The following is a 26,224-nucleotide window of genomic DNA, read 5'->3' as shown; positions in this document are numbered from 1 at the left end:
CCCAGTCCTCTCTTCGAATTCCTTTTACAGATGTATGTTGGTCTTTTGATTTCTGGCCTTTTTGTTCTTTGACCTCTCTTCTATACCTTTTGGAGTTTTGTTCATCTGCATCCTCAGTGATTTCCTTAAAGCATGTCTTTTTGTTCCTTTAGTCCCCTCCAGCTTTCCTAGTCAAGTGTCAAGTCCATCCTTCACATTGTGAATTTTAATGGCTCTCTATATTTGGCTAATTTCTCAAAGTTCTTATGATGGTTTTGCAAATCTTTCTCCCCTGACGTTGTGATTTCTTGGTGTTTCCTTGTGATTTCTGTTTTTCTTTGATGTCTTCAATTATTGAAAATATGTTTATTTTATGATCTTTTCCCAGTTTTTCTACTGGCTCAAGTTTGGGGAATGTTACTCCTCCGGCTGATTAGTGTCTGCTTGCTCTTGTTCATAGCAAACCATCTCTTTGTATGGTCTACAATGTTTAACCAGGGAGCCATTTACAGTGACATTTTTTTCCCTGAAGAAATTGTTTGTGGTCAGGGTTGGGAAATAGCTCTACAGAGTGGTTTTGGGCCAGTCTTTGCATTTCCTCAGCTCCCCAGGAACATCATTGCTTTGGAGTTCATGTTATGTTACTTTGTTAGCTTGGGATAAATTCGCACTTACTTTAAGGGAAGTAGGAAGTAGCAGTGGTTTTATGATGAACAGCAGTGAGAGGCCCTGTCTGTAAGTGCTCATCCTTCGACCCCTGGAGTGGAGTTAAATGTGTCTGGAAACAAGCAAGCCACCCAGGGATGTGCTGAGGGGATAATTGATTCTGGTTTGCTTAAATACAAGGTTCTTTTAAAAGTCAGGTGTGTAGAACACGTTCAAGAAACACTTGGAAGGATAGAGGGGGTTCTTTTGTAGGTTGCGAGACCTTTGCCGGAGAGAGCTAGGTGGCTGGAATGGAAAAAGAATGGAGCAGAAACAGGGATTCTAACAAGGAGGTGTTCTGGTTCTGGCAATCTTTTTTCCACCTCTCCATAAATCACCAGTGTGCTAGTCATTTCTCTTAAGTACATTCTGGTCTTGGATCTATTTGGACTGTTTAAAGGCTAAGTCTTTCTTCAAGTGAGCAGAGGATTACAGACCCGAGCCAATGTGCCCTGCCCTAGGCTTCCCTCCACCCCCTGAGTCTGGACAAGGAGTTTTAGGCTAGCTCTGAAGGAGAGTCAGGAGTGGACCTTCCCAGTGCGTGAAGACAGAGCTAATGAAATTAGCAAGGGAGCCTGGAGCCCTGGGGCCAGGCCGAGGAAGGCTTCCTGCCAAGCACCACACACCACAGCCTGCTCAGCCTCACGGACTGGCTCCCTGCAGCCTGGGCCCACCTCCCCATGGCATTTGCTTTGCAGAGCAGCCATGGGAGGGTGGTGAGAGAGGGGCCCCACTCTGCTCCTTGTTAGGGATGGTCAGTTGGTTTGGGTTCAGCTCACCAAGGGACCTCCAGCTCAGAAGAAAACACTCTGCCAGTTCAGCCTCAACCTCAGTGGTCTTAGCCAAAATCATCTGAGAGAGGACGGAAGTGGGTGTAAGAAGGACCACAGCTTCTCTTGCCAGGCGGCAGAGGGTATCCACAGGCCAGGAGAGTGGACTCTGGGTCATTGTTGCCCTCTTTCTGCAAATTCTAATTGCGACAATGGATACATCAGCTTCCTCGCCAGGGCTGGGACAGAGCAACAGCTGGGACAGAGCAACAGCTGCAAGTGCTCAGGGCTGGGCTACCTTCAGAGCATCTTCCTGGTGCCAAGTGCTGGGATGAGCAGGACTCTGGCCCAAAAACCACATCTGTGGAATCTAGGTGGGGCTGTGCACTGGGTGCCAGTGTGCATAATATGTGCAAATAAAAATATTCATCAAGGTTCACTTCAGGAGAAAAGTTTGACATATGACTCCTACTTCAAATTTATTCTTATGGGAACTTCAGTTTTGAATTTTGTGAGTTCATCAAGAATAAGCACATTTCATAAATGCAACACCCTGAATGGTGGTGTGAGTCTGAACTGGCTTCTGGAGTCAGGCGGTCCTAGGTGTGAGCCAGGCTTTGAGAGTCTCTGATGGTGTGGCCTTGGGCCACTTCCCCACTCTCTCCTTGATGAGTCTCTCTCAGTTCCTCCCCGTAAGACCCCCTAGGACTGCAAAGTTGCATATCCATGCAATTAGCCCAGTGGCTCGTGCATGGAAGTAATTGTGAGTAGGTGGCTCTTGTTCCTGGTGGGGGTAGGGACAATACATGTGTGTCGTTGAATAAGTTAGTAACTGCTCAGGATCCCAAGTGAAAAAGTGCCCTGCTTCCTGGGAAAAGCTGAGTCCAAGAGTCCTGGCCATGGGACTGGGAGCATCTGCAGGTGGCTTCTCTCTGGTCCTCTGCTCTGGTCTGGAGGAAGGCCCTTCCCTTGGCATGGTCCCTGCTGCATCCTCATGTGTGAAGTCATGGGCTTTCTCTGTGCTCTTTTGCTCGATTCCCAGATTCTCAGGTTGGTGCAGCCTGGTGAGGTTAGTATAATGGGTAAAGCAAGGGCAGGGCATTCAAATGCCAGCTCAGCCATTCACCTGCCACTCTCCTCAAAGGAGCTACTTCACCTTTCTGAATCTGTTCCCTTGCCTGTAGAATAGGAACAAGCATATCTTCACTTTCAGTGTGCTCTTAGAGTGAAATTAAAATGAGCCAGGTGTGGTGGCACATACCTGTAATCTCAGTGGCTTGGGAGACTGAGGCAGAAGGATCCAGAGTTTAGCAACTTAGTGAGGCCCTAAGCAACTTAGCAAAAACCTGTCTCAAAATAAAAAATTAGGATTGGGGTTGTGACTCAATGATGAAGCACCTCTGGGTTCAATCCCTGGTCCCAAATAATAAATTAAATGGAATAATATAGGTGAAGTGACCGGCTCACGTTAGCTATTCAGTACATTTCCATTTGCCTGCCCTTGTGGTATTTGAATTCTGTTCTGCGTAAGTAACGGCCCCCAGACCTACTCCACTTTCTTACCACTGATTTCCTCCCCCTTGAAACAAAGTTGCCCCAGAAACAAACATGGGAAATGAAGAGTAACTGAGTGTTTTAGGAAAAGAAATTAAAGAAGGGTTGAGCATTGTGGGAATCAAGGAGACCTTTAACAACTAATTACTAATTTTAAAAAGGCCACGGAGACATTTATGGATGTTTAGATTTTCTAAATGTCAGTGGGGTCCGGAAATGTGCCCTGGCGCCTTTCTGAGAGAGACTGGCTACCCAGCCAAAGCCTCCAAGACCACTCCTGGAAGGCACCGAGAGGTTTTCATAGACGGGAAACAGGCCAGCAGAGACCAGTTCTCCCAGGAGATAAGAGAAGGGTCTTCGGAAACTAGTGTCTGGTGGGAATAGGTGTAACTTGTGAAAGATCCCAAGGCCAAGTCCAGAGGGAAGTCCGCCCCCACAGACAATGGATGCTGTAGGCAGGAAGCTCCTCCCGCCAGGTGCAGCAGGAAAGGGGAGTGCGGGTTGTATTTTTGGAGCAGCTAAGAAAAGAAAAAGAAGAGTCACTTTCTAGTCCTTTATTCATGAAACTGCCAGTCCCCATGCACGGTCGGTCACCCATCCCAAGGCTGTCCTGGGAAGAAACCGGTGGGAAGGCCTTAGTATCCTGAGTGACTGTGTCCCCTCCTTGGTGAACAACACACAGTCCCTGGCCCCCAAAGCAGAATCCATTCCCTAAACTCTGTGAGCCACACAGGGTCTTTGCTGAGGGAACAGCTCAGGCACATGAGCTGAGGGCAGTTCCAGGGTGAGCATCCACCTGGGGGGCGAAATGAATGTACTAGGAAGTCCCATGTAAGGTGAAGGGCAGGTCCTGCGCAGGGCAGCGTGAGTGCACTGCCGGTGCACTGGTGTGCGATGAGCGGGGCGTTACTACAGGCAGGAAACTGAGATGGGAGGACCTGTGGACATGCGCAGGACGGGCTGGGGAGGGGCGTGGAGGTGGGGCTTGTGGGAGGGGGAGGGGAGTGCCTCCGCTGCAGGGTGAGCAGGTGGGCGGTCAGCCTGGGAGTTATACAACCGGCCAGTTGGATCTATTTAACCTGAAATGGAAGAGAAAACAAACAAGAAGGAAAATCACAAGGCGAATGGGTGTTATTAATTCCGCTGAGAAAAAATAGCCCCGAACAGATGAGCAGAACAAAACCTAATGAGATTTGATGTGGAATCTTATTATTATTATTTTTTTTTAATGCATGGTGTAGGAAAGAGTAGAACTAAAGGTGGAGAAGTGACAGAAAACGCAAGGCAGCATGTTGAACATCAGAGGCGGCCAGGGAAAGCGCACGGGCTCCAGGGCGGGATGGAGACCAGCTCATCTCCGTGGTAGTGGCGTGGCAGCCTCTCCGGAGGCCAGAGCCGTTGGTCGAGTTGACTTTCCGTCAGACTCTTTTAACGTCTGTTTTTCTGACAAGTCACAGCTCCTCCGGGCTGGCTTGAAAACACAACCCCTGGATCTCCTGGGCCTCAGGCACAGTCCCAGTGGACCCCTGAGCATCACTCTCCTCCCTTTTCCGGTCCCCCAGGTGTGTCCACTCACTTTTCCTGCTCAGGAGAGAGGCGGGAGGGCAGGCCTGCTTCAGGTCAAGGGTCTTGGAGACAAGCTGCGGCCTGCTCCTCTAGCAAGAGTGGCTGTGTCATGGGCCCAACTAACGCAGCGAGAGGGTCTCCTTGGGAACCAGCATCCAGGGTGCAAAGGAGGACATCTCACTATTTGTGGTGCCTTTCACCTCTTTTTGGCCTGGGGCCGGGGTGAGGAGAGGTCTGAGCAGGGGAGCTCCTGCTGGACAAGTCCTCTGTTTTGATCTGTTTCACGCATGGTGAACTCTGATTTCAGAAAGATTTGGTGGCTGACATGCTTGAAAACACTGCAGCAGAGGAGGAGTCCACATTTCTGGTAAAGTGCCACAAAGAGCGCTGGGTAGTAAATATTTCAGGCTTGCCCACCCCGAGGTCTCTGAAACTATTCAGCAATGCTTTGGTGGCAGGAAGTTTCCCCTGACAGTAGAGAAACAAATGGTCTAGATGTGCTCCCACAAAACATTTGGGCACAAACAGGCTGGGAACCAAGTTCAGCCCACAGGTAGTAGTTTACCAGCCACTAGACTAAACAGCTGTTTAGTCAAGATCGGCCAGGCCCACTGCCGCTGTTGGCACCCAGAGCCAAATCCCAAGGGTGAGGGGTCCACCCGGCTGCATTAATGTGGCCAGTCCTGGATTACAGGGGCAGACTCTCCTTCTCCCCCATGTGTCTCTTTTTTTAAGGTCTCCCTGGATTCTCTCACCTCATACTCCGTGAGTGTCAGGGCTGCATCTTAGAAACATACAGAACAAGCCCAGCAGCCCATAGCGACAATGGCCGTCACACAGCTCAGAGTTTTGGGTTTTGTTTGATTCTTTTTGCAGTACTTGTGGCCCTAGGCATGCTCGGCAAGTGTTCTACCTCTGATCCATACTCCTAGCCCTTTCTATTTTTTTCTTTTGAGACCAGGTCTTGCCAAGTTGCCCAGGCTGGCCCCAAACCTGTGGTCCTCTTGCCTCAGCCTCCCCTGCATTCAGGACAGGCGTGCGCCACTGCTCCCAGCAAGTCTTTGCTTTCTTTGCTTCACTCCCTTCTCTCCTCCTTATGAAATGAGACTTCAGACCCTTGGGGAGCAGCCTGCAGGGGAATGGTGCCCTTGGGGTGGCCTCCCTGGGAAGAAGACAGGATCCTAATACAGACTGAAATTAGAAACATGTGATCAAGAGGACCAGGGACTTGTCCCCACAAACCCTTCCAAATGCTGACTAGCTGACTTCTTTGAAGTGCAAGTAAAGCTTTGTGTTTTACCTCCATATGAGTCATTCTCCTTGTTTTGGTGTCCCCCCCTTTTTAGTGGTGCATTATAATTACACATAATAGTGGGATTCATTATGCCCGATCATACATGCAGATAACATAATTTTCTCAATCTCATTCCCCAGTACTTCCCCTTTCCCTCCCGTTCTTCCTACCTCCCTCTTAATCCCCTTCCTCTACTCTGCTGGTCTTCCTTCTATTTTTGTGTGATCTACCCCCGCCCACCTTTTTTTATTATATATATTTCTCAGGATTTTTTTTTTTATTTGTTTGTCCCACCCCCTAGCTTCCACATTAGAGAGAAAACATTTAACTATTGACTTTCTGAGTCTGGCTTATTTCACTTAGCACCTGTTCTCTGATTCCATCCATGTACCTGCAGATGACACAATTTCATTTTTTATGGCTCAGTTAAATTCCCTTGTGTATATCTGCCACATTTTCTTTCTCTATCGATGGCTGTCTAGGCTGGTTCCATACTTGGCTCTTGTGAATGGTGTTGGTAAAAACATTGGGATGCATGTATTGCTCAAATGTGCTGATTTGGGTTCTTTGGGATAAATACCAAGGAGTGAGATGGCTGGCTCAGAGGGTGGTTCCATTCCCAGTCTCTGAGGAACTGGAGCCCCTTCTTAGAGCCTTGGGTCTGGTTGGAATTCACACCTGAGACTTTCATTGATAAGCCTGCAAGCTAGGTCGCTGCTCTCACCCTGGTCGCTGACAACAGGCACACAGTAGCTCAGGCTTAGGGCAGGGCCAGTCCAGCTGTTCTGCCCTGGGGACTCTGCAGCCACGTGTCCCCATCTTGTCTAGCAGGATATCATGACAGGCTTTGTCAACAGGCTTTCTCCTGTCAATAAACACCGTGTTATGGCTTCCTGCTGGTTCGGGAGCCCCACGAACAGAGGAAATGGAAGGGGGTGGGTGGGGTATACAAATGGCTTTTGATGAACTCACTTTGGTTCAGCTAACAGCTTTGTATTTTCTTCTAAAAGCTCCTCGTCAGCCTCAGGAATAAATGTGTGAACAGTAAGTTCTGCCTCATACTCAATGGGGGCGGGTGCTAATTAAGTGCACATTTCTTTGAATATTAAAATTAAATGGCCCCGAGTCACCATCCTGCCTGCTTAGGTATGCCTTCCTTCCCTGCTCTCCACTGAAGAAATGACTCGGGTGAGGAGCTGAGCTGGGTGCTGCCCCGGGGGAGAGTTTGTGTGCACTGGCAAGTGGGGTGAGGAGGCAGGTCGGGGAGCCCCTGCCCAGCAACATGTCACCCAGACTTCTTGGGCAGTGTACAACAGGCTCACCCACTTATGCCCAGTTCATCCATCACTCAGACTCCTCAATACCAGTAGGCATTTTCCCAGGGACCAGTCCCCACTGCTGGTGGCAGGGTGGCAGGGTAGAAAGGAGAATCCACTCTCAGTCTCTGATCTAGTTGTGGAAACCTAGTCTTGAGAGCAGAGTAGAGACGCTCATCCTTCTACCCTGGAAGAGCTCACTCTTTCTCTGCACAGTTGCAAACTCTTCCAGGCACATCACTTGACCTGTGATTCCTCTATTATAATCCATCTATTGCTGGACACCAGCTCTAATCTTACTTGTCTCTTATTTGCAGACCCAGTCCCCAACTTCTTATAAGCCTGGGTGACACTGCCTGTCTCCAGTATTCTGCCATCTCCCTTATCTATCTGAGTTTCTCAAAGTTCCTCATCTTTTTTGGATGAAAATTGGTATTATGGTAAGATCACTACAGGTGAGGTTAAAACATGAACTTTTTAAATACAATATATTGTATTTTTAATTGACACGGTGACTGCATGTTTATAGGGTATAGTGTGACATTTTAGTAGACATATACAATGTGCAATTTTCAGATCAGAATAATTAGCATATGTATCTTTCTCAGACATTTTTTATTTCTCTGTCTTGGGGATATTCAAATTGTAGCTACTAGCTATTTGGAAATATTCAATTAATTGTTGTCAGTCATAGTTATCCAACTTTACTCATTATCTTTAATTGTCATAAGAATATTTCAAGTGTCATTATATCTATTTTGAAGATGACAGTACTGAGGTTCAGAAAGGCCCCTGACTAGTAAGCAGTAAAACCAAGATTTGAACTGGTATGTCCAGTTTCAAAGGGTAAATTTTTTCCATTGTCCCACAGGGTTCCTCAGGCTATAAACCTTGACTGATTTTTCTGCTGGTACTGATTATATTCTAGTTTCTCAAGAGGAGATTCAGAATGCATTTGCTTATACAAATTATTTGATAAATGGGGCTTAGTTTAGTTGGAATAGACTTCATTAATAGGAGGCATTATGGATTGATAGGGCTTGTAGACTCCACTGGGAACCTGATCACTTTTGATTTGCAAACAACCCAAGTTACAAATGATATGAGATATCTAATCATGACAGAGTTCTAGACAGTCTGTTCCAAGCCTGCTGGTGGGTGTTGCCAGTTTCCGGAAGAACTGTGGAGTTGCTGAATTTAGGAGGATGAGTGCAGCATTCTGAAAGAGGGTTCCAAGAGTTGCGCTGATAGCCCAGGGGCTTAGCACCTGGGCCACAGCTTCCATGGAACTTTCCAGAAACATCACTGCCTGTCTCTGTTGCTTTATGCATCTGGATATGGGCTTGCTAATCTTCCTCCCCACCTTACCCTACTCATCCAACAGGCTCCCCAGTGACAGCCATGCCCTGGATTGGGGGGTAATGGGTGGCTTGCAAGAACTATGACTTGAAGGAGGATTTGCTGTTGCCTTCCTGTGTCCTGGTAGGATCTTCTCTTTGCTCTGCATGACAGAATGATCAGTCAAAGGAATCCCACTTGACACCTTCTTATGTTTCTTGGTCTTCCTGAGACCCTCTTTCTGCCCCACTCCCGACCTCTGTGCAGAGACCTGTTACTATACCGACAACAACCTTCCAACCAGCCTCAGCCTGACCAGTTGAGGGGTAGGAAGGAGCCTGGAACAATGGAATGGCCATCCCTTCGTCTTGGTCTGCCCCAAACCTGCCCCATCTCTGCGGATCCTCTGCTAGAGAAGCAAACTTTCCTGACACAGAGTCTCTTGTATTTCCAAACCCATGGAAAGGTCCAGAAATTAGAACTGAAATTCTGCATATTTAAGTTGCGGGATGAATCAGAGGGTTGACTCACGTGCCTCTGGGGTGGGGCTGGGGGGAGCCAGAGGAGGGGAGAGGTCTCGGCCTGTTTCTAGTTAGCATTTCACAGTCCTGTGAAAACGGGCAGGGCTGGGCCTCTGCAATCCTGCAGGAAAAAGAATGTGCTCTGATGGACTTGATTGTTCCAGAACATTGCTTCAGGGAAGATGAAAAGCAGACTGACATCCAGCTAACGAAGGCCATTCCAAGACAGAGGTGGGCAGCCTTGGGTGGGCAGATGGACTCTGGAAGAGGGCCTCTGTGGTAGACAGGAAAGGGCAGGCATTTCTATGGCCTCACCACTGGATTTGACACAGTGGGAAGGCTACAGCAAGCAGCCTCTGCAGGGGATGGGTGGCGGGTGGACAGTGCCCTTCAATAACTTTCAGGGAGACTCTCTAGATATGGAGTGTGGAAAGGGTGAGGTTGCAGTTTTCTCCTTAAAGGGGCTCCTGAAGAAAGAGAACTCCACTCCAGAGAGAATATGGGGGAATAGAACCCAGAGAGCCACGCCCCCACCCCGTTCTGTCTGCCAGATCCTGCACTCACCAGGGCCACCCACTGCAGAGGGTCCCAGGCTTGAGTTCTTGGGATAACACACTGTATGACTCTGACGCAAACACCAGTCCCCACACAAAGCAGGGATCAGCAGATCCTGTTAGTACAGCTCCTACTGGCTCCAGGATGCAAAATCTCCCCAGCCTGGGGACAGCCAGCTGCTACTTCCCTGAGGACAGACAGGGGCGGGAGGCTTTGCCCTCCCGGGTTACAATTCACTGCTTCTTTGCACAAGTGTCAGAGCTTGCTCTAGGGTAGGTTTGGGCCCCATTCAGGCTTGGCAGATCTCAAATCAATATGGAATGCAGCATAGTGAAGAGGAACTCAGTAGACTTGGATGTAACTGGGGCCAACTGATTATTTTTAAAAACACACTTTTTTTTTTTTTTAACAAACACAGTGGCTGACACATAATCTGACATTTTTAAAGTTAACAATAACAGTTAAACGATCCCCAGAGTGTTTTGCCTCCCGGACAACTTCATTAGGTAAAACACGATGGGGATTTTTGTGGCATTGGTGCACCACACAATGTGCCCCTTGAAGACTTCATAAGACGGTCAACATTTTTATGATATTTGATGATTGTTAAACATCCCACAAAAAATGCTTTCGCCAGCCAAGTCAGCAACAGTGTGCTAATAAATGTGAATTTAGTAAAATAAAGAGAGTCAGCAAAATCAAGAACTAGCACTCTTAAACACTTTATTCTCTGGCCCTGTGTTTACCTAGGAGGGTTTCTGTGTCCCCACTCCCCTACTACAGCCTGGTCTTGTGCATCTTATGCACACCGCTCTGGCCTCTGCACAACCACGGACCAGCCCCCACACCCCACCCCTCCTACCTCACACCAGCACAGGGGAGTCCCCTCCTTCCACGTGGAGACTTGAAAACTGGTCTCAATCCCTCCATGTCTTCACCGCACTGTGACCTCATGATCTTCACCCTTCTGGGGTTTTCCTTGGGATACAGTTCAGGTTCCTTCCCAGAATGCATCAGCTCTCCACGAGCAGCCAGCCTCACCCTGGCTGCATTTGCCCACCCACCATAATGAACTTCAATCTGAGTCATGGAGTATGCTGGGTCCCCCTCTGAGCCCCTCTGCATGTGGCTCCCTTTGTTCTCAGTGCCCCTCACACCTTTATCTTCTGTCTGTGCCTGTAGATTTTTCTCAGTTCAGAGGCACCTCTCTCTAGGAATTTTTCCCAAGCCTTCTCCCCACAACCCTGGGTTTGACATCTCTCCCATCTGTTCCTGGGCACTGTGTCCCAGTACATGCCAGGCAATAATTTTTTCAATTGGGGTAAAATACACATAACATAAAATGTACCATTTAACCACTTTAAGCATGTATTTCAGTGGCATTAAGTACATTCTTGTTGTGCAGACCATCACCATTTTTCCCAGTCCGAACTTCCGTGCCCATGAAACACTACCTCTTTGTTCCCTTTTCTCCAACCCTGGTGACCATTCCACTTTCTGCTTCTATGAATTTGACCACGTTAGAGACCTCCCATGGATGCAGTCATACAGTGTTGTCTTTTTGTGTCAGGCTTATTATCCCTTCCCACGATGTCCTCTGGCCCATCCATACTGTAGCAAAGGTTGAATGATATTCATTGTATGGACCACATTTAGTTCATCCATTCATCCCTCAATGGACATTTGGGTTATCTCTACATTTTGATTCTCATAAAAAATGGTGCTGTGGATATGGGGACACAAAGGTCTGTTCCAGTCTGCTTTCAGGTATCTTGGGTGTATCCAGAAGTTGAGTTGCTGGATCATATGGCAATTCTACTTTGAGTTTTTAAAGGAACTAACATTCTGGTTTCCACAGTGGCTGTACCGTTTTACATTCCCACCGGCAGTGCACAAGGGTTTCAGCGTCTGTGCATCCTGGCCCATGTTTCTTGCTTTCTGTTTGTTTTAGAATAGCCATCCTGTTGCCTATGAAGTATTCTCATTGTGGTTTGGGTCTGATCAAGCAATACTGTGATTGTCTGCTTTCCCACATTTTTATTGGTGCAGTATAATTACACATAATAGTGGGATTCATTGTTAGATTGTTGTTCATGCACATGATATAATGATAGAATTTGGTCAATATCATTCCCCGGTATTTCTACTTACCCTCCCCACCCCCATGCCCCGTCTCTTCTACTCTACTGATCTCCCTTCAATTTACCTGAGATCCACCCCCCAACACACACACACACACACACCTTTCTTTTCCTGTTTCCTCTCTCATAATAAAGAAAACAGGACCCTTTCCAAGTTTGGCTTATTTCACTTAACATAATATTCTTCAGATGCATTCATTTTTCTGCAAATGACATCATTTCATTTTTCTTCATGACTGCATAAGACTCCATTGTGCATGTATACCACATTTTCTTGATCTATTCATCCATTAATGGATACCTTTACCAGTTTCATACTTTGGCTATTGTGAATTGTGCTGCTATAAACATGAATATGCATGTATTGCAATAGTGGTTTGACTAATTCTTTAGGATAAATACTGAGGAGTAGTATAGCTGGGTCATATGGGTTCCATTTCTAGACTTTTAAGGAGCCTCCATACTGATTTCCGTAGTGTTTGAACGAATTTACAATCCCACCAACAGTGTAAAAAAAGGTGTTTTTCTCCACATCCTCTCCAGCATTTATTATTATTTGCATTCTTGATGGTTGCCATTCTAACTGGAGTGAGATGAAATCTCAGTGTAGTTTCAATTTGCATTTTCCTGATTCCTAAGGATGTTGAACACTTTTCATATGTGTGTTGGTCATTTGTATTTCTTCTTTTGAGAAATGTCTATTTAGTGCACTTACCCATTTATTAACTGGAGGTGAGGTTCTTTTTGGTGCTTTTTTAAAATTCTTTTTTTTATTGTTGAAGTAAGAAATTGTTTGATTTTAGCATCTATAAGGTGGTTTGTCTAACAAATGTTCATTGTAAGATTTTTTTTTTTTTTAAATTGAAAGCAGGGACAGGAGCAGAGGTTTGTACACTGATGTTCATGGCAGCATTATGCACAGAAGAGGAAGCAACCCAATCGACCGTCAGTAGACAAAATGTGTTTCACTTGTACAGTGAAATATTGGCCTCAAAAAGGAAGGAAATCTGATACATACTACAACGTGGATGAACCTTGAAAAATTATGCTTAAGTAAAATTAACCAGTCATGAAAGAACAAATACTGTATGATTCCACTTATATGAGATTCCAAGGATAGACTAATTTAGAGAGACAGAGAACAGAATGATGGTTTTCAGACGCCAGGGCAAAGAGGAAATAAGGAATTTATGTTTAATGGGTATGGAAATAAAGTTTGGGAAAATGAGAAAAGTTCTGGAGATGGATGCTGCATAGCAATGTGAATGCGTTTGATATCTCTGAGCCATATACTTGAAAATGGTAAATTTTATGTGTATTCTATCACACTTCCCCACCCCCTGCTGTCCCCACCAAAGGTGAGGCCTATTGGAGACTGGCTTCTTTCTTTAACACTGCTCTGGTTTAATTCAGTAAGTTGTTAGTCCTTTAACTCAGTGTTGTTCTGCTCAGATTCAGCCTTGTCCCTGTGGCTGATAGGTGACTACCAGGTCTTGCTTGCGGTGCACTGTGGGTAAATATTTGCTGAATGAATGAATGAATAAGTGCCTCATTTGTTGGTGTCCATAGCTCAGTTCTGTGCAGGACTGTTTCAAAGCTCCAGTCTCTTTATGGTTCTTCCTTCCTCCTCCTCTTGGATCTTCTGTCATCTGTTCTTGTTATCTGGCAGGGTGCTCAGCCGCAGCATCAGCACCTGGGAATTGTTAGAAATGCAAAATCTCAGCCCACCCAGACAGGGGATCAGCCTCTCTGAGGGGGGAGCCCCACAGCCTGAGTTTTAACGAGCCCTCAGGGTGAATCTGGCGCCTGCTGGGCTTAGGGAACTGCAGTTGTAATGAGTCATTGGTGCCGAGCAACGTGTCTGTCCGTTTCTATCTACCCTTCCATCACTTTTTGAGTTCTTTATAGATTCTGGATATTAATCCTCCATCAGAAGAGTAGCCAGCAAAGATTTTCTCCCATTCTGTAATTTCTCTCTTTACAGTCTTATTTCCTTTGCTCTGCAGAAGCTCTTTAACTTGATGCCATTCATTTTTTTAACTTTTGGTATTATTTCCTGAACCTCAGGGATCCTATTGAGAAAGTCATGGCCAGTGCCTAAAAGCTGGAGTGTTGACCCTATGTTTTCTTCTAGGAGTGGCACAGTTTCTGGTCTACTTCTGAAGTCTTTGGTCCCTTTTGAGTTGATTTTTGTGCAGGGTGAGAGATAGGAGTCTGGTTTCATTCTTCTACATATGGACAACCAGCTGTCCCAGCATCATTTGTTAAAAGAGCTATCTTTTCTCCATTGTATGTTTTTGGCACCTTTGTCAAAGATCAGGTGACTGCATCTGTGTAGGTTTGTCTCTCTGTCTTCTATTCTGTACTTTTGATTTATACATGTTTTTGTGTGGGTACCGTGCAGTTTTTGTTACTAAAGCTCCATAGTATAATTTTAAGTCAGGTATTGTGATGCCTCCAGCATTGTTTTTTTTTTTTTTTTTTTTTTTTTTTTTTTTGGCTTAAAATTGTTTTGGCTATTCTGGGTCTTTTATTCTTCCAAGAGAATTTTAGGACTATTTTTTCTAGTTCTGTGAATAATGTCATTGGTATTTTGAGGGGGATTGCATTCAATCTATATATTGCTTTTCATAATATGGCCATTATAACAATATCCATTTTTCCTGTCCATGAACATGGGAAGTCATTCCGTCTTCTTGTGTCTTCCATTTCTTCATTATAGAGGTCTTTCACCTCTTTGGTTAGAGTTATTCCTAGGTATTTTTTAGGTTATTGTAAAAAGGATTGTTTTCCTGATTTCTTTCTGAGTAGATTCATTATTGGTGTATAGGAAAGCTACTGATTTTTGTATGTTGATTTTGTAACTTGCTGCTTTACTGAATTTGTTTATTAGTTCTGGCATTATTCTGGCAGAGGTTTGTGGATCTTCTTTAGGATCATATCATCTGCAAGCAGTGATAATTTGATTTTTTTCCTTTTCTATTATTGTCTCCTGTTGTTCAGTGTACCACAGTACACTGAAAAGTTTGTAGGGAGAGTGCCTGTGCCTCTCTATCACCTCCACATCTTTCACTCAAGCAGAGGGTTCACCCAGTCTCAAGCAAAACAACTGTGTGACTGAAGAATGAATGAATCTTTGTCCAGGTGTTTTCTCAGGATTCAGCACTGTGAAGCAGGAATCATCCATATTGCAGTTGAGGGGACAGCTGCTTGGACCTAGGCACCATCTTTCAGGGACTGAGCTGAGATTCAGGGCCAATTCTTTGCATCCCTCTCTCAGTATTCTCATTTGTGTTAGTCACCTTTTCATCACTGTGACCAAAATACAAGCACAGCTTAGAGAAGGAAAAGTTCATTTTGATTTCAGGGGTTCAGTTCATGGTTGGCAGACTCCATTGCTGTGGGCCGAGATGAGGCAGAACATCATGACAGAAGGGTCTGCTGGAGAAAACTGCTTAGCTCATGGCAGCTGGGAAGCAGAAAGAGAAAAAGGAAGGAGCCAGGGAATTAGATATAACCCCAAAGGTACACCCCCAAGTGACTTGCTTCCTCCAGCCACACTCCACCTACCTACAGTTATCAACCTTCTAGTCCATTCAAATTAGAATTACTGACTAGGTTATAGCTATCACAAACTGATCACTTCACCTCCTGCATTAACACAGGAGCCTTAAACTACTCTTGAATATAACTTAGATCCGGTCCTGGTCCCATTAGCCTCTGAGGCACCATGTCACAGAAAGCCATTGTCACTATCACACTAAGAATGGCTCAGCCAAGTGACACTTGCAAATGACAACAGCCTGAGGTTTTAGGGAACTCTGACTGCTCATTTCTGCATTTGAAATATACCTGAAAAATTTTTTTTGAACATTTGGAGAGAAATACCCATTTAAAAACTAGGCAGCAGCCCTTTCATTTATGAACCCAGAGTATGTGCTGACTCTTGAGAAGTGCATTGATTTGGTCAAAGCCGGTGCAGGGAAGTGAGCAGAGAAGGGTGCATGCCAGTTTATCTGAGTGGCCATGCGGCTGTATTGGGTCATCTGGTTATGCTGGGTCAGGTGGGTTTGTGTAAGCATTAGAACCCTTCCCAGGCCAGGCGTATACACTTTTGGTGTTAAGTAGGACATAGGGGCCATCACTCATTGTAAGGACTAGTGCAACCTGTGGTGAGAAATTGCTCATCCCCTTGGGCCAGCAGCCTGGGGGTGCCTATGAGGCTGCTGCACTGAGGACAGCCAGTGAGAGTGAGCCTCCTCTGCCCCGCTGACTCAACAGCAGCCTCCCACCTTCTGCTTTGCTCAGCCTTTCCCTAGAACCTTCAAAGGTCTTTCAAAGTCAAGGTCACTGGCATATGGAGTCACAGATTCAAGACCAGAACCCGGATCCCAGGCTCCCTTTGCAGCCTTGGCCTCACTTGCCCACGGTCACCAGGACTTCCCCTTGGGGATCTGCCAGCACCATTCTCAGATCTGGGTGTTGGATGCCAGTCAGTGTTAATGGAAGGATTCCTGAGTGGGGTGGGGGTGGGTCAGACAGCCCTGGGGCTCTGTCTCAGCAGAAGCGTTTTATAATCATGTGCTTCTAGACTAAAGTGTTCTGAGAATGGGAACCTTGCAGCATTGCTGAGCCACCCCAGCCTTCCTTCAGGAGCGCAGGTAAAGACGCCAGGCTTGCTGACTGACCCACATTTCCACTTCACATGCCCAGGCCTCTTTCTGGAACCATAGCCTTCTAGTTCTTAATGGCCACCTGATGCGGTCTCCCTATCCAGCTACCTTATGGTCTGTGCTTCAAGGGAAACTAAGGCTCAAAGAGGTTTAGAAATTTGCTGAAGATCACCTGGATGCCTAGGGATAAATCAGTTTCTTAACTCCCTATGCTATGTATTTATTGCCCCATATTATTATCTTATTGCCTCAAATTTCTTACTACTGCTGCCAATAGCCAGCCCTCTTCTAGGACACCTCTGCCTTAGAGAAAGTAGATATAAGGTTCCAGGTACCTTCAAAGGTCGAGAGCTCTTATGTTTGAATGTGAACAGGGATGAGGAATTCTCTGCAAGCCTTTTGCTTCCATCCCTGGAAAATGTGTGCTCTGCATTTTCAAAGCTGCCTTTCAGACTTGATTTCAGTGTGGACTTTAAGTCAGATACCTGCAGAATCAAATCCCAGCTCTGCCCCAAACCAGCTACCTTAGGTCGGTCAAGAGCTTCTGTGAGCAGGAGACGAGGTATAGCACAGACTCAGGAAAGTGTCTGGCCCAGCTAGTCCAGGGAGGTTTAAAAATTGTGGTGCTAGAACTTGAGTTTCTACAGTAAAGTCTCTACATGGGAGAAAGGCTCAGCACTGACAGGGAAGAGGAGGTGATGAGCAGAGGAAGTCAGCCCACACCTTGGCAGGCCTCGGGCAAATGCCAGAAAGAAGGACAATGGAAATGGCCCAAGAAATGAACGAGACATTGTAATATTGGGAGCATGTTTATTTATGAAAAACTTTTTAAAGTATTTTTTTTTGCTTGTTTAAAAAATTATCATGTGTTTATTGTAGAAAAATGAGAAAATAAACAGAGGCAGACCAAACAGTTCAATTCATCCCCTCACATAGAATAGAACACATGATCTTCCAAAAGTTTTGACTACATATTCAGGTAGTACACGTGAGTTTTATAAATTAGGGATCAAATTGTTCTCCACACTACTAGTAGTTAGTTTGGGGCCTAATGAGATGTTACAGTGTCTTTCCATGTTAATAAGCTATATCCTGCCTCTAATTCTAAGAGGCTGCCTCTTATTCCATCCTGTAGTTAGACCACTGTTTGAATTCTTCACTGGAAGGTGGGATAATGGGAATGCAATGGAGGAGGAAGGTACAGAGGAACACTGATCAATGTCTGGGGGCTGGCATCTTGCCAGGGCACTCAGTTCCCTGCCTGTAGATGGTGTGGGTTCTAGATGATCTTGACAGAGAGGGAAGGCTTGACCTGCTTTGCTTTCCCTGGGGACAGCCCTGGATGCCCTTTAGGGACACCCCTATGCCAGCAGTTTTCAAGCATGTCTTGTATAGCAGGGTAGAGGACAGGTAGTGGTGGGGCCTAGCTGGATGAGGTATGTGTGGGAGATGGGAAGGGGCAGTAAAGAGGGAAGACCTCCACGCACACTCCCCTGTCACAACATCTAGGACAGGTCTGAGCCCAAGAGACTCCAATATGAAAGAAGATCTAGTCCACGGCCCTCAATTTTCTTCTCCCTGGGACTTTGAAGCCCTCCCAGCTCTAAGCCACACCCACTCCAGGAGTGCCATGAATGAAAATTAAGCTGAATCCTGTAAATTTTATTCAGATCCATGATGTCAGTGATTTCCATTGGCCAGAATGGGGCAGGGATAAAAGGGTTCTTGTAGAAAGGAACCCCTTAAAATCCTCAAGGACTTGGAGAGACAATTCTGATTGCTTACTATGGGCCAAATTAAGAACAGAGGTACAGAAGCACTGGCCAACTTGACCAGGTCCATAGCCACAGGAACTGCAGTGCCCGGAGGCCACACCAGGGCCATCCTACAGGGGCCTGGAGGTGCAGCCTAGCGCCTTTGGTGCAGCCTCAACTCCCTGATGTATACTTCAAGAAGCTGCACTTGAAGGTCTCAGAGTCCATTTTGTTTAAGGAGATCTGTGGTTCTTGAAATCTGCCCAGGTCTGGCAAGGTCACTTAATGTCTTTGGCAGTAGGTCCTCCAGTGTGACCTGATGCTGGGCTCATTAAGGAGTGAAAGCTCTGGAGGTCATGACCCAGGAGGGACACAATCCAGGCTGGAGGGGACCCCATCTTCTGTGGGACAGATGACCTTTGCTGAAGAGAACTCTGGGAACCCAGCGCCCCAGGTGCTGCTGACCAACAAGCTAGGGCTTTGATCCTGGGTTCCCCTTTTCCAGGTGGGTGACCCTTTCCTTCAGGACTAAAGGCACTGACCATGCTCAGCTCTCCATCAGCGCCCATGGAGGAGGAAGCATGGATACCATGAGAAGCAGCTCTCTCCACCTCCTGTAATGGGGCCCACATTCTACCTTTCCCTCACCTTTGTCTCTGGAATCTCTCCTTGCCAGCTGAGCAGAAGGAGTGATCCTTGGGAACCATGTTCTGTCTGCTAGCACAGCCTCTGGCCCTGGGCTAACTCTTCCCCAACGTCATGGGAGAAGGGCCAGGATTAGAGGTCAGCTGATGGATCCAGGAGGTCAGCTGTGGTGACCAGGGCTTTTTGTTGCAGGGAACAGTAGCCGCTTCCAGACTGATCTCTGTCAGAAGCATTGGCAGGACCTGCCACCTACTAAGTGCCAAAGCACCAAGCAGGACACCCAGAAGGAAACCAGCAGCATGTGGGGCCTGATGGTGATGGCCCAGCTGCTGGCCGGCATCGGGACAGTGCCCATTCAGCCTTTTGGAATCTCCTATGTGGACGACTTTGCAGAGCCCAACAACTCGCCCCTGTACATCTGTGAGTCGCGGGCTTGAGAGGGCTGTGGGGAGGGGTCAGTCCTGGATGGAGCACTTGTTGAGGCCCTGGGGACTGAAATGAGGTCTGACCCACTCTGGCCAGAGCACAGCAAGTGAGTGCAGCCTGTAGACCCTGCATCAACAGCAGCTTTACTGCTGTCCAGCCCTTGGGAATGGGCCAGGCACATACGTTCTCTGAGCTGTCCACTTAGAGGCAGGTTGGCCTCAAATAAGTACATGGAAAACAGATAGCGGATGACCATCTGCATACCCAAAGCCTTCCCTTGGGACAAGCCACAGCAAGCCTCCTGGAGACCCATAACCCAGACCAGACAGACATATCCACAGCCACTGTGACCCCACCAGCTCTTGCCAGGGCGACCAGCACTGCACCTGCAGGAAGCTTCCCCCATCAACACACCCAGGCTGGCATTTTTAGAATGCTAAGGAGACCATTTTCCTTCCTGGCCAGCAGGTCTCTGGCAGTTGACTCATTGGTTCTGTGCATCTTGAGTGCTCTGGCCTTGTCAGTGGGAGATGAAATAGGTGTGGGCTTGTTAGGTCCAGAGGACAGATGGTGACATCTCAGGGATACCCCTGGGCTTGGAAGCCTGGGACTGCCAAACTCTCTGAGCCCCCTCAGACTCTTTTCTCTTGCTTCCATTTCCAGCCATCTTGTTTGCCATAGCTGTATTTGGACCGGCTTTCGGGTACCTGCTGGGCTCTGTCATGCTGCAGATCTTTGTGGACTATGGCAGGGTTGACACAGGTAAGCATGTACAGAGGACACCCAACTCATCACCTGTTCCGTGGAGCATCCCACCAACCTCCCATCAATCAGGGCAGAGAATGAGGCTTTACCTCAGTTGTTCATGGCCACCACACACATCCACTCCCAGCAGAGAGTCTGTGCCTCTGCTCCCCAGAGCCCCCACCAGATCCTGTGGGGAGCGCCAGCTGCCAAAGCAAACACACTTTCTGCCCTCACGAAGGTTTCTGCCGTAGGAAACCCTGAAACCCAAGGCAGGACCCCAGGTGTTAGCACCTCACCTGCCCATTCTGGTGATGGCATGAAAAGGACTTCTCAGATTCTTTGATTTTTCAGATAATGCTTGATTGTTTAAAAACAAAATATGTAATAAGAACCCTGAGGAAAAAAGAAACACTGCATAAGATATTCCTATAATGACTCATCCAGAAGAGTATGACATGATGGTGTCTAATCCTAGTTCCACTATTCCTAACTGAGTGATCTGGGCAAGTAACTCCCCCTTGCTGTGCTTCAGTTTACTCATCTGTAAAATGGGGCCAATAATAGAAGTAGAGAGTTCTTCTAAAGGTAAGAGCAAGTCTGATAGATATAAAAAGATCAGCAGGTGTGAGCTTGCATTCTTCCCAAAAACAAATGGTTTGGATTAAGTCACTGAGTATCTTAGAATGAGAAAATATGGTCCAAAGACATGAACACAAGCACCAATTTAGCCATTCAGGAAGCCAGCCCCAGCATGAGTCCAGGAGTCTTCTTGCCTCTGTGGCATGTCCTACCCCAATCGACCTTTTGCAAGAGAGGGAAGGGTGGCAGTGTGGCAGAGAGACAAGCAGAGTGCTTTTCAAGTTCAAAGCAAGAGAGAGAGCTCCTGCATGAGACAAAAGGGGAGGGTTTTCTAGGGAGACGATGTCTGCATAGAGCCATGCCCGGTGGGATATTTGCACAGTAGTCATGAGAAGGAAGGCCTCCCAGGTGGATGAAACCCCCAGTCACAACCAAGAGGGTGGACAGTGTGAGCAGTGGGGGGTGGTATGTGAAGGTCCCACTCGCCAAATGTGCTGGGAGGCAGGACCAAGTCAGACCCTCCGGAAGGACACCCCTGCAACATTAGTGCCCAGCACACAGGGCAGGGCCTGCCCATCTCACAAAGAACTGGGTGAGTGCTAAACCCACCAAACCCACCCACACTGCCAAAGCCTAGACTCCTCTCCCTGGGGGCTGTCAGACCACAGTGTCATCTGCCTACATATCAAATGGAAGTGTCTAACCTCTGCATCAAGCCATCTGTGCCCTTTGCTGATCTGGTTCTTGATACTTGGCTGTCCAAAGAGACCAGAAACTGAACTCCCCATCTACCCAGAAGAGTGCCCCGGATGCCTGTCACTGTGTGACTGTGCATTCTGCCACCTTCTCCTTCAGAATCACTATGGCAGACTTCTTGATGTGGAGAATTGTGGCTGGAGCTTTTCCTCTGGGAACCAGGCAGGCCACACTGTTGATGGCTGCTTCCCTGGGCTCCTAAGCATTATGGGGTCTCCTTTCTTTAAGGAGTAATAAAGCTGGGATGTGGTGGAGTTCAATGGTTAAGATTTGTGTGACCTGGTCACCAGGAAGACTTAGGTTTGAAATTGACCATAAAATGATACTCACTGACTTTAACCTTGGACAAGGGACTTGATCTCTCAAACCCTCAGTTTCCTGATTGGTTAGAGGTGAATGGATGTAACTCCTACTTCATAAACTTGCTCAGCAAACTCAGATGCAAAGCATCTAAGGATTAAACAGCTGGGTATAAAATCAGGTGAGGGGAAGGGACTGCTCCCTTCAGCCTGGAGCTTTTCTCATGTTCAGCTTCATGTGCATTGCCTTCAGTTCTCTGGCAAGAACAGAATGACCTAGAAAAAAAAATGTGTCCTGACCCAGGTTCTAGCTCTGTCTCCAGTCTTGCCCTGTGGGAAGAAAGTCAATTAAACACCTGGAAGTTTCTTTTTCCAGTAAGGTGAGATTATGCATTCATTCAACAAACACCTGTATTCTTTGGTTTCTCTTCAGCTGCAGTTAACTTGAGCCCAGGTGACCCTCGATGGATTGGAGCCTGGTGGCTGGGCCTGCTCATTTCTTCAGGCTTCTTGGTTCTCACCTCTTTCCCCTTTTTTTTCTTTCCTCGAACAATGCCCAGAGGAACAGAGGTAAGAGCCCACAGCTCTACCAACAGGAGTTTAAGAAAGAGAGGTAGGCGTGGAAAATGAAACAGCTGAGAAGTAGCAGCAGGCTAAGCAAATTGAAACTGAAACAAGTTTAATATGTAGAGCTTCTTAGAGGCTTTGAGAGGTGGACGGACTGGTGGGTGTCCAGCCTCTTCATGTCCCCTTACCATGTTGGCATCTCAAAGATCATCAGGGTCCCAGGGTTTGGAAAACACTGAGTTCACTGCAATTGGACTAATGAGTCAAAAAAGCTGAGTAGGTGACTTGGCCCAGTCATCTAATGGGCCACTGAGTCTGACCTTGGAGAGCTGAGGGAGAGGGTTCCTAGCACTGAAGTGCTTGAGGAGGGGCTGGGGGTGGGACCTCTTTGGAGTAGGGTGACCTCGTATGCATCTTCTGGTCATATGTGCTGGGGAAAGGAATCCAAGGAGGGTGACAACAGAAGACAGGGAGGAGGAGACTGGGTGCAGGATGTGAGGCTGAGGGCCCAAAACTTGCTCTGATTCTGTCTGGGCACTGCAGTGACTGGGGAGCCACTTGAGTGGCACCGTGACAGCTAGATTGAGGCTGGGGAGTTGGGAAGGAATGGAATCTGGAGATCTGAAGAGGTGCAGGTGAGAGATGGAGAATGTACTGAGGACCAGGCAGTGGCTCTCAGAGAGCTGGGACAAGGGCAAGGCTAGACACTCCTGAAGGGTCCTGAGAAGGACTCGGCAGAGATTCGGGTTGGAGAAGAAGGAGATTGTGTTCGTGCCCAGGTTTTGAGCCAGATGTGGAGTTCTGTGTTTGGCAATGAATGAAGTGTGTGAAATCTGGGCCCAGCTGTGGGAAGAGGGGTGGGAGAAGAGAATCTCGGCTTGTACTGGGAAAGAATTACAGAGGTCGGCAGCATGTCCTGATGGATTTAGGTTCACAGCGCATCTCTGCTGTTATAAACTAGACAACTGATCTTAGGCAAGTTGCTGTGTAGCAGAGTTTCCTCTTCTTTAACGTACTCAAGATAATTAGACTACCTACCTGGGAAGGAAGTGGCTAGGAGCCAGACATCGCAGTGGACGGGAACACCTGTCACTGGTGATCGCTCCCTTGCAGGAGCCTAACCATGACAGAGCTCAGGGCCTGGCATCTGCACAGTGGTTCAGAGCTGGGGCCTCAGGCTGGGGCTGCTGCATTCAGAAGAGGCAGGCAAGTTCATGGAGGTGGACGCCCAGAGGTTGCAGGTAAAGTGCAAGGACAGAGCCTTGAGCCCAGAGAGGAGCCAAAAAAGGGAGATCTGAAAACAGAGTGCAGATCCCAGTGTCCTAAAAGCCAGCTGCCCCTGAAATCTGAGCATAGGGGAGAAGTGTAGCCAGGACATGTAGACAGCGGGTGGGATCCAGGAAGACACCGTTGATATCAGTCATGGGAAAGTTAGATATGAGATTAATGCCCATAGGTATCAGGAGAGGGATTGGCACAGATGCATTCCAGCCACAACACTGGGCTCACTGAAGCCCATGGTGCTTGCTTCAAGAGCGCATGCTCTAGATACTTTCTCAGACACATGCCAGCCTCGAACCACTGAGATCAGGGGTCACAGGCCCAGTGAAGGACTGTTAACGCTCACCCCTTTTGCTGCCTCCAGAGGTCTCCTGCCATAGTCGATGAGGCGAGGAAGATGGAAGAAGCCAAGTCTAGAGGCTCCCTGATGGATTTTGTTAAACGTAACTGACCAACCCTGTTGCCCTGGGCGGGCTGGCTCTGGGTGGTGGAGGAAGTGATCAGGTGTGTTAGAAGGGACGTTAAAAGCAGGTGGTCTGTAACTGGTCCACCTCCCACATATACCTGCAGCTCAGAAGGTCTTCTGCCAGAGATTCTGGTGATCACTTCTCTGCAGTTACCAGCAGTCCCAAATTCAGGCAAAGTCAGTCCCTACTGTACCCTGTGGTCTGACCCCTGCGTCCTGTCCCTCCTCCCTTCATGTGGGTGGCAGTCATGGGCGGAGACAGTTTTCGGTGTTAATCCCACATTTCTTTTAGGCACAGCTGATTTCAGCCCTTGAGCATGATGTGTGGGAGCCCCAGTGGCCGTGTGCCCCTGGACTGGTCACTGCACATCTTGGTTCCTCAGAGCAGGGTGGTGGCTGCTCTTGAGGTCGCCTGGCCCCCGACAGCACTCTGCTTGCAGGGTTCCCCCGCATCTTCATGAGGCTCCTGATGAACCCGCTCTTCATGCTGGTGGTCCTGGCCCAGTGCACCTTCTCCTCCGTCATCGCAGGACTCTCCACGTTCCTCAACAAGTTTCTGGAGAAGCAGTACGGCACTTCTGCGGCCTACGCCAACTTCCTCATTGGTTAGTCCAGAGGGAGCTGCAGGACGTGGGCTGCTCTGGCTGAGGGAGGGACCAGACCGGACACAGACAGGAGACAGGAGGACTTGCCCAGGAGAAAGAATTTTAAGGACATTTTTCCTGGTTGGCAATATAGAATGTTCTTGGCAGGTCTCTGGGACTTCCATTATTCCATTCAGGAGTGGGTGGAGGCTGGGGGCTGCCTTCCTCTCTATTAAGAGGTTGGAAGTCTGACAGCATCAGGGGCAGAGGAGAGGGGAGAGAGAGAGAGAAGATGGAATTGAGGGTGGGGGGCCAACACAGTGCCTCCTGGGTTATTCCTTCTCCGGGAACTTGGATACATTTGTTTTGGTAAGAGAGTATGTGGCCCAGTGATCCTCAACCCCAGCTGTCCTTGAGACTCCTCTGGAGAGCCTTGCACTGTGTGGATCCTGAGCCCCACCCTGAATCACTGAAATCAGAACCGCCGGGGGTGGGGCCCAGCACCAGTGTTTCCACAGCTGAGGTTGAACATCACTGAGGTGGTCCCACCAAATGCTCAGAGAAATTACTGGGCCCAACTCACAGGTGAACTCGACCTTATGGATTTGGCAAGATGGCCAGAGCATGAGATTTGAGGGTGACTTCCCTGTACCCCCGACCTCCTGTGACAATGGCCCCATCCCTCTGGCCTTCAGTCACTGGCTGGTAGATCAGGGGTCATCACCTTCACCTTACAAACCCCATGTGGTCCGAGCGAGGATACAGTGAGGGCCCAGGTAGTGAAAGGTGCTTAATAAATGCATATCCCTTGGGCTCCAAAGGCTGTATTTTATTTTTGGCATGGACAGGAAATCCTTTACTGAAGATAACTCTCTAGATGTGCCTGGCAAACAGTAAATGCTTAATTAATGTCAGCGATTGCTATTTTAATTTAACATGTCCAGAGTTTCGGCCTGAAGTGTCGCTCCCTTCCCAGTGGCCCAGCCCAGAGCTCCCAGGCCGTGCACACAGACTGGCTCTGCCTCTCCCCTGCAGGTGCCATAAACCTCCCAGCGGCTGCCTTAGGGATGCTGTTTGGAGGAATCCTCATGAAGCGTTTCGTTTTCTCTCTGCAAACCATCCCCCGTGTGGCGGCCACCATAATCACCATCTCCATGATCCTCTGTGCCCCTCTCTTCTTCATGGGTTGCTCCACGCCAACCGTGGCCGAGGTCTACCCCCCTAGGTAAGGGGAATAAAGTGTGCAGAGATATCCTTTGCTAAAACCAGGGCCTGAATCTGACTGCCACATGCCTTCTTTCCTGCTTCCTCTACTCTCCTGTCTCCTGTTCACTTTCGATTTGATCTCTCCCATGGTAACTTAGAAAATCAGGCCTTAAATATACGCTCCACTCTGAGACAAGATCAAAGGGTCCCAGTAGGCCACAGAGTCAGGGTTAAGGTTCTGCTTTTTAAGAAGCATTCAAACTAATTAGTTTGGTTTCAGGACCAACCTGAGCCCCAGGAACCAGGAAATAAGCTATCTTTAGCATCAGAATTACAGATTCTCATTGAATAGCTGAAGATAGATGAGAGGAGACTTGAAAAGATCTGGAGAAGAACAATAAAAGAGACAGCAGCCTTGAAAAATTAGGGCAGATGAGGAGGAGGGCAGGAGAGACATACCTGTCAGTTTTCGTAAAGCAATATGGGCTGTAGTTTGGAGTCT

General features: G+C 47.7%; 1 protein-coding gene across 1 annotated transcript in view; it reads left to right on the top strand.

The window, feature by feature from the left end:
• SLCO2A1 (solute carrier organic anion transporter family member 2A1) overlaps window positions 1–26,224 on the top strand; it is an 81,764-nt gene that overhangs the window by 43,375 nt on the left and 12,165 nt on the right. Inside the window, exons 4-9 of the mRNA XM_079156044.1 lie at window positions 19,004–19,231; window positions 19,901–19,999; window positions 22,052–22,188; window positions 23,831–23,909; window positions 24,373–24,537; window positions 25,552–25,741. Of these exons, the coding sequence (XP_079012170.1) occupies window positions 19,004–19,231; window positions 19,901–19,999; window positions 22,052–22,188; window positions 23,831–23,909; window positions 24,373–24,537; window positions 25,552–25,741 (898 nt within the window). The remainder of the gene's footprint in view (window positions 1–19,003; window positions 19,232–19,900; window positions 20,000–22,051; window positions 22,189–23,830; window positions 23,910–24,372; window positions 24,538–25,551; window positions 25,742–26,224) is intronic.

This window comes from Sciurus vulgaris (assembly GCF_902686455.1).
Source record: "Sciurus vulgaris genome assembly, chromosome: 10".
Taxonomy (NCBI): Eukaryota; Metazoa; Chordata; class Mammalia; order Rodentia; family Sciuridae; genus Sciurus; species Sciurus vulgaris.
The sequence above is the reverse complement of the archived record's forward strand: the minus strand, read 5'-3'. Positions and strand labels throughout refer to the sequence as shown.